General features: G+C 37.1%; 3 protein-coding genes across 9 annotated transcripts in view; 2 read left to right on the forward strand and 1 right to left on the reverse strand.

Annotated features, from left to right (window-relative positions):
* Positions 1-5,902, forward strand: part of LOC134824624 (uncharacterized) — a 46,105-nt gene extending 40,203 nt beyond the window's left edge. For 2 of the 6 annotated variants that reach the window (XM_063836571.1, XM_063836573.1), the window contains 8 exons: positions 2,269-2,320; positions 2,636-2,784; positions 3,006-3,245; positions 3,412-3,485; positions 3,644-3,765; positions 4,356-4,423; positions 4,583-4,727; positions 4,936-5,700. In XM_063836571.1, coding sequence (XP_063692641.1) covers positions 2,269-2,320; positions 2,636-2,784; positions 3,006-3,245; positions 3,412-3,485; positions 3,644-3,765; positions 4,356-4,423; positions 4,583-4,727; positions 4,936-5,009 — 924 coding nt within the window. In that variant the 3' untranslated portion in view covers positions 5,010-5,700. Of the gene's footprint in view, positions 1-2,268; positions 2,321-2,635; positions 2,785-3,005; positions 3,246-3,411; positions 3,486-3,643; positions 3,766-4,355; positions 4,424-4,582; positions 4,728-4,935 lie in introns of all 6 variants that reach the window. The other 4 variants (XM_063836576.1, XM_063836577.1, XM_063836574.1 and 1 more) reach the window with 4 other exon arrangements.
* LOC134824626 (thioredoxin domain-containing protein 2-like) overlaps positions 1-18,029 on the reverse strand; it is a 98,426-nt gene that overhangs the window by 874 nt on the left and 79,523 nt on the right. For both annotated transcript variants that reach the window (XM_063836579.1, XM_063836580.1), the window contains 2 exons: positions 776-908; positions 239-354 (listed from right to left, as the gene is read on the reverse strand). In XM_063836579.1, coding sequence (XP_063692649.1) covers positions 239-354; positions 776-908 — 249 coding nt within the window. The remainder of the gene's footprint in view (positions 1-238; positions 355-775; positions 909-18,029) is intronic.
* On the forward strand, positions 11,834-17,392 carry LOC134824552 (uncharacterized). The gene is made up of 8 exons (XM_063836461.1): positions 11,834-12,783; positions 12,993-13,140; positions 13,322-13,433; positions 13,599-14,143; positions 14,529-14,615; positions 14,963-15,053; positions 15,860-15,957; positions 16,352-17,392. The coding sequence occupies exons 1-8, from the start codon at positions 12,074-12,076 to the stop codon at positions 16,574-16,576; spliced, it is 2,016 nt and encodes a 671-aa protein (XP_063692531.1). The 5' UTR covers positions 11,834-12,073; the 3' UTR covers positions 16,577-17,392.

Consider the following 18,029-nt stretch of genomic DNA (forward strand, 5'->3'; position numbering starts at 1 on the left):
TCCCCGCCAGTATCCACATCTATTGATCGACGAATTGAAAAGTTAGAGCGGAATCTTATGTGACTCCTAATTCCTGCCTGTCAAAAATTTAGCCACATTTTTCAACTGCTCTAATGTAACCAACTACTGTACGGGTGCATTCCACTATACTCGTAAACAAGATTTGGGCTCATCAGGGGTTTATAATTGTGGGAGGGATGGCTGACTTGGGCGAAATACCAGACATCTGGGCACGTACCTCTTTTGAAGAACTGGAAGGTAGGCATGCATGCCACTCGTCTAGCTTCTGCTATCTCTTCGTTATCGTCCACATCTATCTCGTAGAACTCGACATCTCCGTGGATATGAGACAGTCTGGAGATATGTTGTTATTATTAACGGGAACTCTTTGACTCCGGAGATATGACTCTTATGGGAAGTCTTAGAGTTAGACACAAGGGGATGTTAAGACAGGGAAATCATAAAAACAAAAATTAACCCAGATTCAAATGCACGAACACCACACACAAGAACATGATAACGAGAAGTATTTTTCCGTGGAACATAGCCTGCCTTGGTTGCAGCATCGCTTCACTTATAGGTGCATATAGGGCCCGATGTAATTGCTTTGACCAGTTTACTGGTTAACTGGTGTTTCGGTGTCCCTAATTTTGTTTACACTCGGTCACTTGTCAAGGCATGTAAGGTCATTCGGCGAAATTTTCTTTGAAATAAAATGATGTATTTGTGTAACAATTTGAAAGTTTATTGATTTTTAAAAAAATACTGAACTTACCTGTGAACATCAGGTTTTATCATTCTCCACGGGCCGCACCACTTCGCACTAAAGGTTACACAAACTAACGCCTCCTTCGCTTGGTCTAGACGCTCCTTGAACTCTTCCATTGAGTTTATCTCTCGTATTCGTCCTGGAAAGGGAGGCTTTATTAGTGTCATGGATTAGTTTACTAATTTTTAGTGACGTCATAATCAGTCAGTCAGTAACTTACAGTTTGGATGTTTTCTGTTTTTAAAACAGAGAGATTTGGAAATTAAGTTCATTATTAAACCTTCTAATAATTGTAATGACGTGATAGTATCATGTAATAATCTCAATGTAATAATCTATGTAATAATCTATCTAGACTTGCCAGCAACCAGGAATATTATACCAGATACTATCTAACATCTCTATACTTCTATAAACATTACGTGATGTGCAGCAGATCACATATCTAACCCTTTACCGCACAACCTCCCCCGTCTTATCACAAGTGTGATGCTCCCTTATCAGCCACATAACCCAACTAATAACCCAGACTTGCCAGTGAGTTCACTGTTTACTGAGCCAGTTCACTGTCACTTTACTCACTTTATCTACCCCCACAAACATAATATTCCCACAGAATACCCCGCAGCAGGAGAAGTGTCCGTGTCTTTATTTAGTGTAGTGATAGTAGATTAAGTGAACTTGTGGGTTGCATGTCAGCATTAGCTGTCTTTAGTAGCTCTATGCTAAGTATTAGTTCTCTGTTAAGTTTAAGTATTGTGAAAATTTTATATCAGCTCTAAAGCTTTTACCCGCACTTAGTCGATATAAATGTTTTAAGAACATGAATTTATCGTGATCTTTTGTCCAGTTTTCGTTGTGATCCTCCCTGGTGCGTGTGCTCACATTTAATATTTTCGTAACTCTAAAGTCACGAGATTCCTTAAACTCTAAATATGTTTGCCGGATTAAGTAAAATAATGATTGTTGTAAAACTTAAAAGTTGCACGGCACCGCATAATCATGCGGTGTTATGCGGAGTTATGCGGAGTACTGGCTACTGCTGACCGTTGGTGTGATTATCTGGCATGTTGAACTAGCATTCTTGTCAAATATTCTGCATGTGCATTGTTAAGTATTGCGGCTATGAAACTTTTATATTTCTGTCAGCTTTGTTTCTGAGCAAGCTTGGTCGATTATTTAACTTTTGTTAATTTGTGTCGTTTTAAGTTCAGATATCTTTTATTCTAAGTGGAAGATTGTTCAATTTTGATGTGATTTTGTCCCACCATCTCTCTGTCGTCGTTGTATTCAGTTAAAATGTAAATTTGATGTGATTTGTTATGTTTTCTATGTTAATCTGATCAATATTATCTTAGTCCATTATTTTGACGTTATCCTCCTGATTCAATTTTGTGTAAATTACGTTAATATTATGTAAATTTTTGTTAATTTTATGTAAATTACACGTTTATTTTATGTTATTTAACCTGTGTCTGACCCAGAACATGTTGTTGCAGGACGATGATCCTCCTAACTACTCGCAGATAGAGGACAATAACCGCGAATCTGGTTAGAATATTCACTGTTTATATTTTGCTTATAAATCAGTGCAGTTATTATCATTATTAAGTTATTAGCTTGAATAATCATTATTTTCTTTCATTTTCTTGAGTGGAAACTCTCTTGTTAGTAGCATAATTAAAGATCTATCTATTACAGCTCCTGCCTTCCGAGTCATTTGAGCCGCTACCATTTCTCGGACAACTGTATAATTAACTGATTAGGTCCGATAAACTGATTGGCTTATTAAGTGATTAACTGGTCAATTACTTATTAAACTAATTAACTTATGTTACTCATTAAATTATGATCTTAACCGATCAGGCATAGCAGAAATCAGACCGAGCTCAACGACTGGAACGTGCATTATCAACAATAACGATAACAGACACTGTGATATTGGCGGCAATCCTGCTGACAATTCTCATCTCACCAAACAACCTTCCGCTCCTTCTCTCGAACAGATAAATCAGGTGAGTGTCATGAGTCAATGATATTGATAAAGGAGCATGATCATCATAATTTTATCATTGTTATTTATAGGCCTCCGAGAATTGCAATTGTTACGAAACTACCGTTAGTTTTACTTGTACTTTTTTCCGAGTTTAGATAAAAAGTATAATTAGTTAAGTAGTTACTAAGTTACTAAGTGACTTTTGTTACTTATACAGTTCGTTAATTACCCGTCCTCCAGCCGTCAGCCCCAATGCAGCGGAGTGACAGTTGGTACAGGGGAGGACCCCAGTTGGGCAGAACAGTAACAGCTCCCGGTATTCTGGAAAAAGTGGATATTGAGTCAGCTGACCGCCGGCAAATATCAGCGCCGGGTATTCTGCAGAGCGGGAGGAATGAGGCGAGGGATACTGAAGTGGAGGAGGGGAAGACTGTTTCATTTTACCTTGGAAGAGGACAAGAGGGGGGTGCTAATATCGAGGTTGTTATTTTAATTTAGTGATTATTTGTTGTACTAGTCATGCAGTTGCTCGGCCTTTTTCAACTTTTGTTTGAATGTTTTGATAAATCATCAGCCACCATGCCATGTGGCTAAGCTCATAAGCTCCAGTTTTGTAGTCAGGTTGCTTACAAAATTATCTTTGCAGAAAAAAGGAGTAGAAGCGAAGATTTATAACGACGCAAGCTTTCCGGGACACATGAAAAAAGAATGCAAAACATCGTAAGTCCGATTCAAAATTGTATTTCCCTGAATATATCCGGGAAGTATTGATTTAATAATTAATTATATTCTCTGACATTTGCAGGGTTAATAATATCTTCTTCGTGTACAATGTACATTGTACAAAATAATCCATGTTTAACACATTTCTTCCCCAGGGAGACAGAAGATTCAGGGTACGGTGAGGATGGTGTTATGTCAGACACAACCCCTCTCAGATTATCAGAGATAAACATGAAACCTCTCGACTCGTACGATCACGTCATCTCCATGGAGAAAGGTACTTATTATATATCTATACAGATTATAGAAGTGCGTTTTAAAGTTCAAATAGACCTTTGTTTTGTGCCGCAGTTATATCAACACTAAAAATTTGATACATTTATTGACGATTTAGGGTTTCTTAAGATATCGCATTTCGTTTTGAGAGGACAATCTATGGCTGTTCTCTATGTAGTAGTTCTCTAGATTTTCTCTGCCTTCGGTTGTGTTATTGCTTCCTTGATTTCATTGAAATTGTTGAAACATTTGGAAAAGTGCCTAATTGATGACATCTGATAACTGATTAGTGATGGCTTTGGAATTAATCTACTATTTGTATAAAAATGTTGAAATGTTTGCCTATCACGCTTCGTAAGAGATTGCAGAGTCTATTTAGATTATTGAATGGGAACCTCGCTGCGAAACGTACATAGGGCACGTGCGACATGAAATCCTAGCTATAACTGTTACTGTCACCAAGATGCAGTTAGGCCTAACGCCAAAGTTAGGCCTAACTCTGCGTTAGACCTAACTGCATCTTGGTGACAGTTACACTGTTACCTAGATTACACTGTTACCTGTATTACTATAACAGTTTCTTCATTTCAGACAACAGTAGATCTAATCTAATGTCACATCCAGAGGACTGGGAGAACCATCGACTATTCAGAACGGAGGTTATTAGTTATTACATTATCTTTTGATGATTTTCGTTATTGAATCTGTGAAATCTGTGTTAAATCTATGAAATCTCTGAGACTTCATCTTTCTTTTAGTTAACCCAGTATATAATTATCCAGCTAATTAACTGATTGTATTAACTAATTGCCCTTCAGGAGCCTAAATCCGGCACATCCTGCACAATCTGGTTAGCGATACTGTTCTTCCTAATCGACCTGATCATGATCATATCAGGAGCTCTCCTCCTCATACTCAACTACCATCAGAACGTCATTACCGGATTCGTGCTCCTCGGCCTCGGTAAGTTGATCAGTCACGTGTTTTGTTATCTCTTGTGACGTCATCAATCGCACGTTTTCTAGTGACGTTACGTTATTTTGTGGGTTTCGATGTCGCAAAGGATGATGTTATGGATAAATCGTGAACAAGACACCATCTAAAATCCACGAGTAATTTGAAATATTGTTTAACCCCCTTTTACTCCTTTATAACCCTATCCTTTTTTCAGGTATCGGAATGTGCATTCCTGCTCTGAATTACATCGGAGGCCTCCCCACATTATGCGCCGGAATACAGAGCTAATCTTGCGACCCAGCATCACTTTATATCAGTATAAACGTCATGATTACATCATAATGACATCGTAACCCAACGAACTTCTCTAGGCAATATTTGAGCTGGACTCGTCCACAGAAATTTTAACCGCTAAGGCATATTTAACGACCTCAGATATAAAGAACTCATCCTGCCTCATTTCTAATTTTCTAGTCTTTTTATAATGCAGGTCATAGTCATTCTAGGTAGTTTTGTAATAAGCCATATTTTCTTTTTCTTAGTTTTTTAAGAAATTTAAAAATATTTTCTAAGCTAAGAGCTTGAAAAACATTTTTGATCAGAATGAACAATTGAGTTAACAAAGTTACGGTTTCGTCGATTAACAAGTATACTTTTTTGATTTTTAAAATTATAACTAATCTAATAAATTTGTTAGGCGTTGCGTAATGATGATATTTGTAATATTTATTCGTTATTTGTAAAATTTTTTGAGGGATTATTGGAGTACTTGAAGTACGGTCACTTATTCTTTATTCAGTGCCCTGGGAAGTATAAAACCACAAGAGAGTACATGGTCTATTTACGATTAACTAAGATTAACAGTCTTAAGTTTTGGTTTAACTTGTCCTTGATATTACTACTTGGATCATCGAGATGACAATTAAAATAATTTCGGTATTTTATTTCTTCCCGACAATAACATCATAAGTTTGTTGCTGTCAACACAGTTTAAGTCAGGTACTTATTTTTTAAACATAGCTAAGTATCGATGCCAAGAAAAACGTGTATAGTGAATCACTTTAAACAAACTTGAAAAGTATCAACTCTAATGATTAGTTGGAATTGTTGTAAATTTAAAAACCTCGTACCATTATCACTACTTAGCTGAATTAAACTGGCGAATTCTTTTACAGAACGCATTAGATTAGTAAACTTTTTATCACACCTTCAATTGTGATATGACTAAGTGCTGCCAAGGCTGACCGTAATGACTTTCTTTTAGTCCGGTTCATCATAGCTCTGGATACTTCCAACATTGACCAATCAAAACCTAGAATTGCTGTCACGTGTCAACACAAACAAGGTTTCCGTTACCTAGCAACTAGGGTTTCCCACACTTTAAGAAGGAGATCTATTAATCATGGTTATTCGATCTAAGTTACGACATTGTAACTGTGTTCGATGCACAATCAAAACATGATTAAACTGCAACTAAATACTATGCAACATGGTTCTGTCAGTTAAAGTTTACCCCTGAAATCACGGAAAATGGCAATCACTTCTCCGATCACTTTTATCACGTGTATTTTGATTTAATGTTCCACTATTCTTTCCTCATTTCAGGGGTCAACATTTTTTAAACAACACTATTATAATTAAAATAGTACTAATTTAACTATTCATCTAGCTCAAGTTTAGCTTTAGCTCTAGTTCAATACTGTACTACTACTTGTACAAGGCACACAAACAAAACTCCGCATGCCAAATCGAATGAAAACTGAGGCTCCCCCCGTTTTAACCACTGTGACTGACATCTCGCATGATTCTGCCGTAATTACATTTTAGAGTTGTATATTACTCCAGTCTTTGTCATATGTGCATTTAAAAGCCATGAGTAACTCGTTGTAATGAAAAAGTTTGGCGTTTCCCTATCACACTGGAGATGTAATGGTGGTTTTAACAAAACTAACTTTCGTTCCCACACTTATAGAGAATCCCTGCAACTAAAAAACAGCAACAACCGGAAAATTCAACCAACCACTCAATCAGACCCAATCAGGTGCGGTGAAACTCCAATCAGAAGCTGGAATTATGCAATTTGTTCTCCGGAACTTACAGTTACAGTTACAGACTCAGTATAATAATACCACTGTGGCACTGGAGAATGGTGCTCTACAGCTGCAATAGTCACGTGATACCCATATAAGGAGATGTAGTGACACGTGCAGCGTTTTATATTCCGGTTGATAAATGCAGCGGTAATTATTTCATTTCTAGATGTTGTCTGTGTGAGAGAAGGTAAGTTTTACTGTCTGTGTAACATGTAAGTTGCGAGGTCGGCTTTTTGAGAATGTATATGCTGTTATTTAACATGATTCTTGATATATTTCCAGCTGGCCAAGCCCTTGAAGCTGTAAATATCATACCTTGGGCTTACGACGTAAGCAACTCTTTTGTCCTCGAAATAAAATCAGATTATACCGGATTAAAAGTTAAAATTCATGCAGATGCGTTTAACTGTTTAACTTACGGACAAAATTGTTTGTATTCCATATTTGCACTTTTATGTTGATGCATCGACGTGACATGGTTTATATTGTAGACTCCGGCTTAAATCAATTTGAAATAGAAGGCAAGATTTAATTGTTCGTTGTAAGTGACCGTCGCAAACAGCGATGGAAAATAAGTCAATTTAGAACAATAAATATTTTAGTTTCTACTAGGTACAGTAATTGGAAACTAACTACTTTCTGTGAACTTCAAAGTGGTATTTATAATTATAAAAATAATTCATCACAATTACAATTACAAATTAGTAAATTTGTGATGGTTTTGAAGCACAGTTAATCGTAAATTACGTAAGTAATTTTGATTTACTATGCAGCCAGCAGGTCGAACACTTTGCTACAACTGCATGCAGTAGTAGCAAGCAGTAACAAGTGCACAAGCACCCTTTGAAGCTTTGAAATGTGGCTTGATAAGCCCATTGTTTTTTCATGGAAGGCCAAAAATAAATATCTTTTTCAGTTTACAAAATATTTGAGTATCGGTAACTTCAGCATTGACTAGTTTTATAAGCTTAATAGAATTATACATATAGCCCGAAGCGAGCAGTAAATATTGGGACAATCTATTTATAATAAATACAGATAACCATAACGCTATTAAGGTATTAAACGCAAGGTTTAGCTTAAATTAATCATTTTTGGGTGTAAAATCCTTTTATATGATGCTGTAATTCGTTGTTGCATTATATTGTAAAACTTTAAATCAAAATAATGCGATTGCAATAATAACAATAAACAAAGTTAGAATTAACTAATAACTCCACAATTAGTTGTTATTCTCCAAATGTTTATTAACGGCAAAAGTATTATTTTTGAAATTGTCGTTCGGTTCTTAATTACATCGTTGTGAATTTAATGTTGAAATGTTATATTTTCATCCCAATCCAGGAAAAGCAAAGCTTTCAAAATTGGCCGTCTGCAATTAAATGAGATGCAGTTGCAGTTGCAGCCTAGTGTTGTGGCCAATTAGTATTATTTGTAAATTGTAGCTATTTTAAAATGCTCCACAGAATGAAAACAGCATTTTTTTGTTCAGCAATGAGTCTGCAGTCGTTTGTATTTTTGTTAATTTTTTTCCTCGTGACCCGAACAATATTTACTTTTCTCAATTTTCACCATAAATGATAAATGATTTCAACTTGATTGACGGTGTCAACCCATCGAGATCGTTGCTCTGCGAAGCAGAGCAACGATCGACGATCGACGATGCGAAGCAGAGCAACGATCGACGATCGACGATGCGAAGCAAGAATGCTAGTTTGCGCGGCGCGTCGAAGCGGCAAACTCGAATTCCTCCGAGATTTGAATTTGTTAGTTATTGAATCCAAACATTTTTTTAACTATTCTGCGATTTTTTTCTAACCAGTACCAAACTTTATACCCTGACATTAACTTATCATTTGCTTTAAACTTCAATAGGTCATTTAATTTTTAATTCCATGACGCGTCACGACGACAATCCCAGACTTCACCAATCTAAGGCATACAACATTTAACTTTCACACGGTAACATACTCCCAAAGACAATGACTTGCCAGTTGGATAATGTCTCCCTAACTTAATAACACGTGGTGTGACGTCATGACACGTGGTGTGACGTCATGACACGTGAAGGGACGTCATTAAAGACGGTAACATACTCCCAAAGACTAACCAGCTGGACAATGCCTCCCTAACTAAGTAACTTCCTAGTGCAAGGAGATATTAGGAGAGAGAGAGAGAGAGAGAGAGAGAGAGAGAGAGAGAGAGAGAGAGAGAGAGAGAGAGAGAGAGAGAGAGAGAGAGAGAGAGAGAGAGAGTGGGATATACTAAAGAGAGTACAGTACATTAACTATAGTGCGTTTAGGTTTAGAGTGGTGTAGTGCAAGACCTGCAGTACACAGTGGTGTTTCATTGTTTGTTCTTAGCAAAGGTTCTATATGGTTCTTAGAAAGTTAGAAGACAAGAAAAGCTTGCTTTTAAATTAATCGGCCGCCGGCTTCCCTTTCATGTTTCCCCATATTAATATTTTGTATTTTGATTTAGTTGACTTTTTAATTGGTCATAGTAAATGAGTTTGTTACTTTTGATGTCCGCAATAATGTATTACTTGATAATTTGATAATAAGAAGGCAAGAATTATGTGAAGTTTATACCTTTTAAAATTGAGACTGCTGAGAGACAATTGTCCCATTCTCCAATCGTCTAGATATGTTCGTTCCTATACCTAACTCTATAACTTTACAAATTTGTCACTCCTATTAATACACGGATTGGCACAGTCAAACAGTCAAGCAGTCAAGCAATCAATGATTAAAAGAATACAGGGCCAGATTTTGTCTTGCCAGTTTTCCACTTGTCAGATCCACATCAGAGATATAAATCAAGTTTTAGTAAATTGTTATTTGTGAGTCTGGTCCACTTGAGGTAGATCTGAAGTGATATATTATATTTGTTCAAAGGTCTGCCCATATGCCATGATTATAGATTATATCTATCTGTTCAGTGTCATTGCCGGTGCCTTGTGTGACTTTAGAAGCCTAGCATTTTACCGGTAGTTGTACTAGTAAGTAGACCAGAACAGAGAGAGAGGGACTAGTAAGTAGACAACTTGTAATATCCCCCTGTACTATCAGAGTGCTGCTAGTGGTAGAGGATTACTTGTTGCATTTGTAGCTGTTATTTTAATTGGCATTACTTATTAATATTTCCATTTCTAACTTTTAAATTCTTCAAAAAAAAACATTGTTACTCATAGTAACATCTTGCTGATACCAAATCTTACCAAATCTTTAATTTCCAACTCACTCAGTCTCAAGCTGTCTGGCTGTGCTAGACGTTAATTCTAATCCACTCTGCTGGATCACGTGCAGCCCACGTGGAGATCACGTGCAGCCCACGTGGAGATCACGTGCAGCCCACGTGGAGATCACGTGCAGCCCACGTGGAGAACACATAATCTTCCTCACAAACCAGTTGGTAAATCGTGAGATGGTTCGTTACAAATCAGCAAATGGGCCACACAATTTTTGGTTCCAGGTCACTTCAGATTACAGTTGACAAGCTAGGATGACCATTATTCTGATCCCCGCCTTCAACTTTAATTATTCTGAACTTCTACCGTTAAAAGTGGTTACGTTCGTCATTTTGCTTTTGCTTCATAGTGATACTTTCCCGTTTATTTATTTGAGACTGAGAAAGTGTGAAGAAAAGAATTATTGTAACGTTTTTACGTTTTTACATTTTTTCCTTAAAGATGCGTTTAATTTTTGGTCATCCTGATCCATATTCGAAGGAATATCAAAAGTGGATCATGCAATTTTAGAGCGTCAATGAATGAAAGGCGGTTATTATTTCAATGTTCATTCCGTTACAACATCTTCTAGACAGTCAAGTCATGATTTAAGAGTAAAATTAGACTTGCCTTTTCTGACAAGATTAAAAAACTCCCCCTCAATTACCTCGAGTAACTGTTGCTATATTAAAGTAGCCATTATATCTGTGAACAATCCAAATTAACAACAAGATCATGACCGCCATTTAATTTCCGGTACATTATTACTTGCAGTACACAACACCCACCCACAACAACAAACACCGCCAATATAAATTGTATCACAGTCAATTATAATACCATCTATAAATACCTCATTATACATAAAACATACAAGCAGATCATCATTATATTGCCAAAATCTATAAATAGATCTTGAGGCAGCATATCACGGCTGTGTCTATATCGGATCATCACCGTACTTTTCCTTACAATAACTTTGCGAAGGAGGACGTTATTTCTTCTCGAGATAACTTTGCGGAGGAAATTGTCCACTAATGTGTCGTGAGCGTTTCCGCCTAGGCAGCGCGTGCGTGTGTACTGAGTTTGTGTCTACAATCTACATATGGACGGCTGTCTGCAGTTTATTATAAAATATGTAGTAACACTATTATAGCTTGTATGTTGCAGTATTTTTGTATTTTTGTGTGCGCTTATATTTAAAGTGTCAATTTTATTGTCGTATCTATTATGTCTGTGTTAGTGTTACTATTAGTTTATTGTTTCAAGTCTTTTGTTGTATTCTCTGCTATTTTCCAAAATTTGATCATTTTACACTGTTATGGTATGTCAGTAGAAGTTCTGAAGTTAGGAAAATTAATTTATTAACTTTTCCGCTGTTTTTCTAATGTTTTCTCTTATTAGCACTATGCACTATGCAGTAATGCGAAAAAAAGGACCTCTTAATTTGATTGTCGCACTTCGGATACAGTGCAAATTGTTCAGAAAGATTTTTTGAGAGAAGTACATTCTTCATTCACCTAGATTCCTTTCTTTTTTTCAGATAGTCTTATAAAATCATACCGGCTAACATATATTTAGCTGAACAATATGTTCCTGAGTCAAGACCATCACTTTTTGTCAGCCAACCACTTTATTTTATCCCTAACGATTGTTTGCATAAAACATGGGACTTTTTACATATAACGTCATCAATTCTGTTCCTGGAGAACTATTTCTACTCTACTTTTGCTTTATTTCATCGTTTTTCAACCTTAACTTGATTAATCTCACATCATATAACTGCTCTCAGAAGATGAAAAAAGATAATGACGATGTAAAAACCACCATGCCAAAGATGTGAAGGAAAAGCTGTCAACCCAAAGGCTAGTAGTGGCGCTGTTTCCGTACGAAACTAACCTGTGTGAACACCAACACTCAAGAAATTGAGTTTTCACGTGATTTTCACCTGGTTCAGCTCATCTTCACCGTTCACCCCAAATTCATCATTCAATTCACGAAAGTTCTGGACAATTCCAGATAACCAGAACATGTCTTATTTTATCTCCGCTGAAGATAAACCATCAGAACAAGACCACCATGATGAACATTCCTTTGTTTCCCTCAGTGACAGTGATGTGTCTGATATACCCTCTTCCAAATCATCAAGACCCCTCTCATTAGTTAACCCTACCAGCATCCAGCATCTTCTATCAGACTACCAAAAATTAGCAAATTCACTGACAATGTCATCGTCGGGTTCAAGCAACTTTGAGATAAGTGACTATGAGGGAGGTTGCTCTTCAGATTCTGAAGCAAGGACACCTTCACCTGATCGTAATGATGACGTCACCGATCATGACGTCACTGATCACGTCACTTCACGTAAACGTCGTTGTTCTCACTTACAAACATTAGGTGAGAGAAGTGGCGAGGAGACTGATGATGATGATAGGTCAACTACATCATCTTGTGGCGAAGAGAGACACGAGATCGCTTTAAACCCTCTCAACGGGTCACGCTCATCAACCTACTTAGGTCGCCAGTTTTATCATCCTGATCCTTCCTGTTTTACATATAATCAGGGGAACAGAGGTCAGATATGCCACTATGCACCAGTTGCGTCCAGAAATTCACAAGATTTAGAAGAGCCCCTTGCTCCACTGTCACCGAGTGAAAGAGTCCCACACCACTCGGCGCCTTGTCGTGAATCAGTCGAGACACTGATTCCTTCCAGCTCGTCAACAAACTCAGTATACAGGTTTTCAATTAAATCCTTTTTTTGAACAGATCTCAGTGATGATTTTTGGTTTGAAGGTTGAGCTTCAATCCACATAATTAATAACATTTGCAAAAATAACTGACAAAATCTACAACATGAACATTAAAAGCCAAATTGCACGAAACTGTTAAAAATTCTGCACTTTCCTATTACTTACAAAACCTGAATCTAACTGTCCATGTCCCCAGAAGCACAGCTCAACTAGAAAGGACATCCCGAATGAGCTATGTATCACGTGCTCTGGCTCTTGCTCGACCGACCTCTCCTCCCCCTGCTTACAGATCTGATAGCCAGCCTACCGTTCTTACTCTTCGCTCTTACTTCAACTTCGCTCAGGTTAGTTAGTGTTGTTCAATTTGTTGAAAATATTTCAAGATATTTCAAGATATTTCAAAATGTTTTGTTGAAATTGATGAAGACTGATGAGTTCTGATCGTAATTGTTAGATAACACCAACATTGATCAAATAACAAGAAACAAAACATTTTCTTGTGTTTGACAAGTTTGTTTTGTTCAGGTTAACTCAAGACCTCGCTCAGCGCCTCACTCAAGATACAGACAGAACTATGAACCCGGGGGTATGGTCAACGAGCCATACACTTTACAACCCACTCATATCATCGGTCATAGTGAGTTTTAGTGCCGCAAATTCATCAAAAATGTTTGTTTTAGATAATAATGCAATCCCAAATAATGTCTCTCAACTAGGATCTTCTTTATCAGTCATCTTGTTATCATTTTAATGAATTTTTCTTGTGTTTGAGAAAGTGTAACCAACTATTATAACCCATCAGGATCGGAACCACAACATCTTGGACCATCCACATCAAACCTAGTAATGACACAGCCTCTACGCTTCTCGAACACGACCATCTTGTCTGAACCAGCTCCAGCTCCTCTTCACCACAATTACACTGGCAGTCAGAACAACAGTCAGAATAACAGTCACAATGGTAGTCACAGTGGGGTGTTGCTTGGTAACAATAGCAGTTCCGCTGAGGCATTTTCTCCGTTCACCCGCCGTCGAAATGAAGACCCATACTTTGGATTACACTTGCTTGAAAATAACCCTGAGAGTTTCTGCTATCGCAGCAACCCAGAGGGTCTAAGTCACCGGAGTAACACCGGTCTGGGTGACCCTCATCACCTTAGCAACCCTGGTTTGGGTGACCCTCATCACCTTAGTAACCCTGGTAGTTTACCCACACACAGCACAACACCTCCGTGTAGCTATCATAACAGGAGGGGACCTCCATCACTGTGGAGTCACGGTTATATCTGTCATGGTTTTGGGGATAGTTTACATTCTACCCCTCTTCCTCGACTTGTTGTAGATACGGTAAGTTGGGAAAACTGTTCGAAGTTATTTATTCAATGTCTTGAACAAAACCTCTTGTAGTTTCCAAATTCTCAGATTTTCTCTGTCAAATCTTTTAGAGATATCTGTGGCTGGACTATTCTAGTTGACTGAACAGTGCAAATTATCCAACTATTACTTAATTGATAATGCTTTTGCTTAAACCTCTCTCCAACATATCTACAAAGTTTGGTAAATTTTACCATTTAACTAATCGTCTGCCTGAAAAGCATATCCTTTGTAAGTTTATAACCTACCAAAACACGCGCCGAGTTAAACTCGTCGACGGTCTTGTATTATATTCGAAACAAATATTTTACGAGTATCACCTGTTAAGATATTCTCACCTTCATTTACATACTCTCAGCAAGTAGTAAACCCTGAGGACGCGTTACCACCCCCCTACACCGAGGGAGACTTCACTTCTCTGATCCAGGCACCGCGTTACAGCGAGGTTAGATTTTTATCTTTATGTTTCTAAATATTAATATTACTTGATATGGCGTTGTTAGATTTTCAATCTTTAGCTGCAGATCTTCCGACCAACCTTTCTTTCGAGCAACTTTAGCTATGCCGGGAGGACCCTGGTTTTAACAGTACCTTACTATTACTCTCGTTTATTCTGTTATTCTCCTTCTGTGCATAAAGTTTATCTTTATGATTCGTCGAAATGATTATGTCTCATGGATAATTTAATACCGATCAGTCCACAGACGGCAGACATTTCTCAAGGATATTCGATCAATTACAATTCTTGTGAGCATGCTGACTATCTCCATGACAATCCCTTTCCCGACTTAGGTTGTTAACACTCGTTATCTGACAAGAGACAGCTTCTTTCACAGAAACAACGCCTTTGCTTGCATGGGCAGCGTCAGAACACTCGCCATAGGTATGAGAATATTTCCTTATGTTTCACATTGGCTACTGGTCCAGCGTAAATAAGTGTTCGTGATATGTTGTGCGTCTTCACCTTTTAAGTAAAGGTTCATGATAGATAGGTGTTTGGAAATTGTTTAACGTGTGAAAATGTAATCATTACGTTTCCACTATTAGTCTCCATTGTTGTCTGTTTGCAAAAATCAATGATTTGTTAAGTCTTCAAATATCATAAAAGTGCAATTAAATTTGCCAAGTTGATGTCGCCAACCAAAACTGTGAAAAATTATGGTTATTTAGCCCACCAGGCACGAAATGAGTATCGACAATCTGGGGTGCCAGTTACCTCACATACCAAATATTTAACACTGTCTGCGAAAAATTTAATTTTTCACACACTCTCAGAAAATATGTTTATTTGTGACATATCAACATGTTTTTATTATGGCTCCAGCATGAAAGCTTGATTGTCAAGAAAGAGGGTGGGCCGTGGGGGAGATGGGAATCAGGGTGAAATCTGATCAGTTCTGAATTTTCAATATTCATAATCACATTCAACTTTAAACAATTCAACCAAATATTTTTGTGATGCCGTGTTTGTCTGGAGGGTTAAACACTTTCATAATTCTGTCAATTCAACCTCTAGCCTTTTACTATTACAACCGCCCAAAATATCATTGCACATAGACACACATTCAGATTTTAAACAATAGAAAAACCAATATATTCTCTACTGTTAACAGTCCTTGTATTTTGTAAGAATATATCAATCATTAAACAACATAAAATATTTCCTTGTGTTTGACATTTCATAACCAGGGATCACACTGTGCTGCTGTGGAGTAGTGTTCCTGATGGTAACATACGTATTTGGAGCTGTATCAAATCCTTATCTTGGGTATCTTGGTGTCCTTCAGGTATTTATTCCATCCACTTTTTTGTAAAAAAGTAAAGTTCATTTTTCGCTCCCTGGAGTGGGTCGATCAAAACGAAAGTCTTTACTCACTCATTTTGACCCAAGTGTAATAAATCATGATTGACCCACTCAAGAGAGAGAGAGAAACGAAAAATATGTAACGCCTTTTATTAAGACTAATATCAAACTAAATCTGTAATTGCAATTTAGACAGGGCGATGAAAATATTAACACATTTGTAACACTAACAGTTTTTATATTTAATACTTAGAATTCAGATTAATTCTTGGAATACTTTACCTTATTAAGTGAACATAATCTTAGCCCTTATAATTTCAACGACTCATGTGAAAACTTATAAATGTCAGTTTTAAAAGTGGGTATATCTCGTGCAGGTGATAGTGGGTTTAACGATGATACTGCTGGTAGCGATCTACAATTCCGGGAGGTTTGACTTCATGACCCTGATCAAGACTCACAGGTTCTGTCCATGCTCGTGGAGGAGAGATGAAAGAGAAAGTGAAAGTGAAAGAGAAAGAGTCAGTATGAGACAGTGTCAGTCAAGTACTGAACAGTGGGACCAGGGTACTGATAATAGTCAGTCTCAGAATCAGAGTTAGCAGATATATAACAATTATATATTTCACAGTGAGCAGCTGCAGAGACTGAAATATAGACTTCTTCCTACCTGATTCGGCTAATTCTGTCTACCTGAAGTTTGTGAAGACATCTTTTTCCCATGATCGTATCTGCAAATTCATTCAAATATTTAGTGCTCACTGAAAATCACTAGCCAGTCAGCAGAAAGCCAGTCGAAAGCCAACTAAAAGCCAGCCAGAACCTCCACTTAACAAGACATCTGTATTTCTGTAGAACCCTTAATTTGAAACTAGACGAAAGCTCAGTCCTTCCCAGCATTGTCCAGTGTAACTCAAGGAATCTGCTACGTTACAACTTCTACCAATGACAAATGAAATGAGGAAGGAATTTGTTACTGTACGACTTCTGTTCACGCCAAATGAAATGTTACCCCCTCTGTCTATAACGTTGACTTATGTTTTAACCTTTGGCTGGAACTCTAATACGCTCAATTAACTTACATTTCCTTCGTCTGTGTGTATGACGTGGATCTGGATAAAAACTGTAACTGAACGTTATCATTCCTCTCATAGTTTTATGTATATTTGTCTTTTAAATTTGTGCTCTAATTTTTGATCTTCGTCATGAGTCTAAATATTTTCGAGTGTTTCGAGAGTCGTATATTGTACATCAGATTGTTATATCTGATGAGTTGAGTTTTTGTTTTGTTGCGTTCATTTTTTCGATTTTTAAGATGTTTCTATTGTGTTTAATATTTGAATTTTATTTTTAAATAATTATCGATTATTGCAACATTATACGGATGATTTGTTTGAATTTAGAAATTAATTTACTTGTAACTTTGGTTTTCGTTGGCAATTGTGATAGATTTTGCGGCTTTCAAGCATAAAAATGTAAAACAATAAAACCGTCAACACCGTTGAAGCCAAAAATTATACAAATTAATTGTCACTAGTAAAACTGTTGTCCGATTTCCAATTACACATTTCTATTAGTATTCGCTAGCATTGATATGGATGCCTCTAGTGATGCAAATTTATTCACGTCCCTCCAACTGCACTAGTGTAAAAAAGTAAAGAAGGCTGGGGCTTTTCAGATTTTATCAGATTAGTATATTAACGTTATGGTTCAAGTTAAATGGGAATGTCAAAAGGCGAAGCCTTACTATAAAGTTGACGCTTCCTGACGCTGTTAAGTGACAGACCCTTAAAGTGGCCTTCAAGTGGCCTTTAGGTGGCCTTTAAGTGGCCTTATAAAGGTTAGCGACCATGGACCTTAGCGTAGGAACCTGTACAGAGAGAGAACCTGTACACTTCTTCTCATCAGGTTATATAACAATACTAAGATTTTGGCCACATAGCCAACTCAATTCGATCATTAAAACCCTACTTGAACTCAACCCGATTGCAGTTCACACCAAGTTTAATCAGTTCTTTTTTTAAAGAAAAATCATTGAAATGTGCATTAAGAGAA

This window comes from Bolinopsis microptera, chromosome 12 (assembly GCF_026151205.1).
Source record: "Bolinopsis microptera isolate Bmic1 chromosome 12, MBARI_Bmic_1.0, whole genome shotgun sequence".
Taxonomy (NCBI): Eukaryota; Metazoa; Ctenophora; class Tentaculata; order Lobata; family Bolinopsidae; genus Bolinopsis; species Bolinopsis microptera.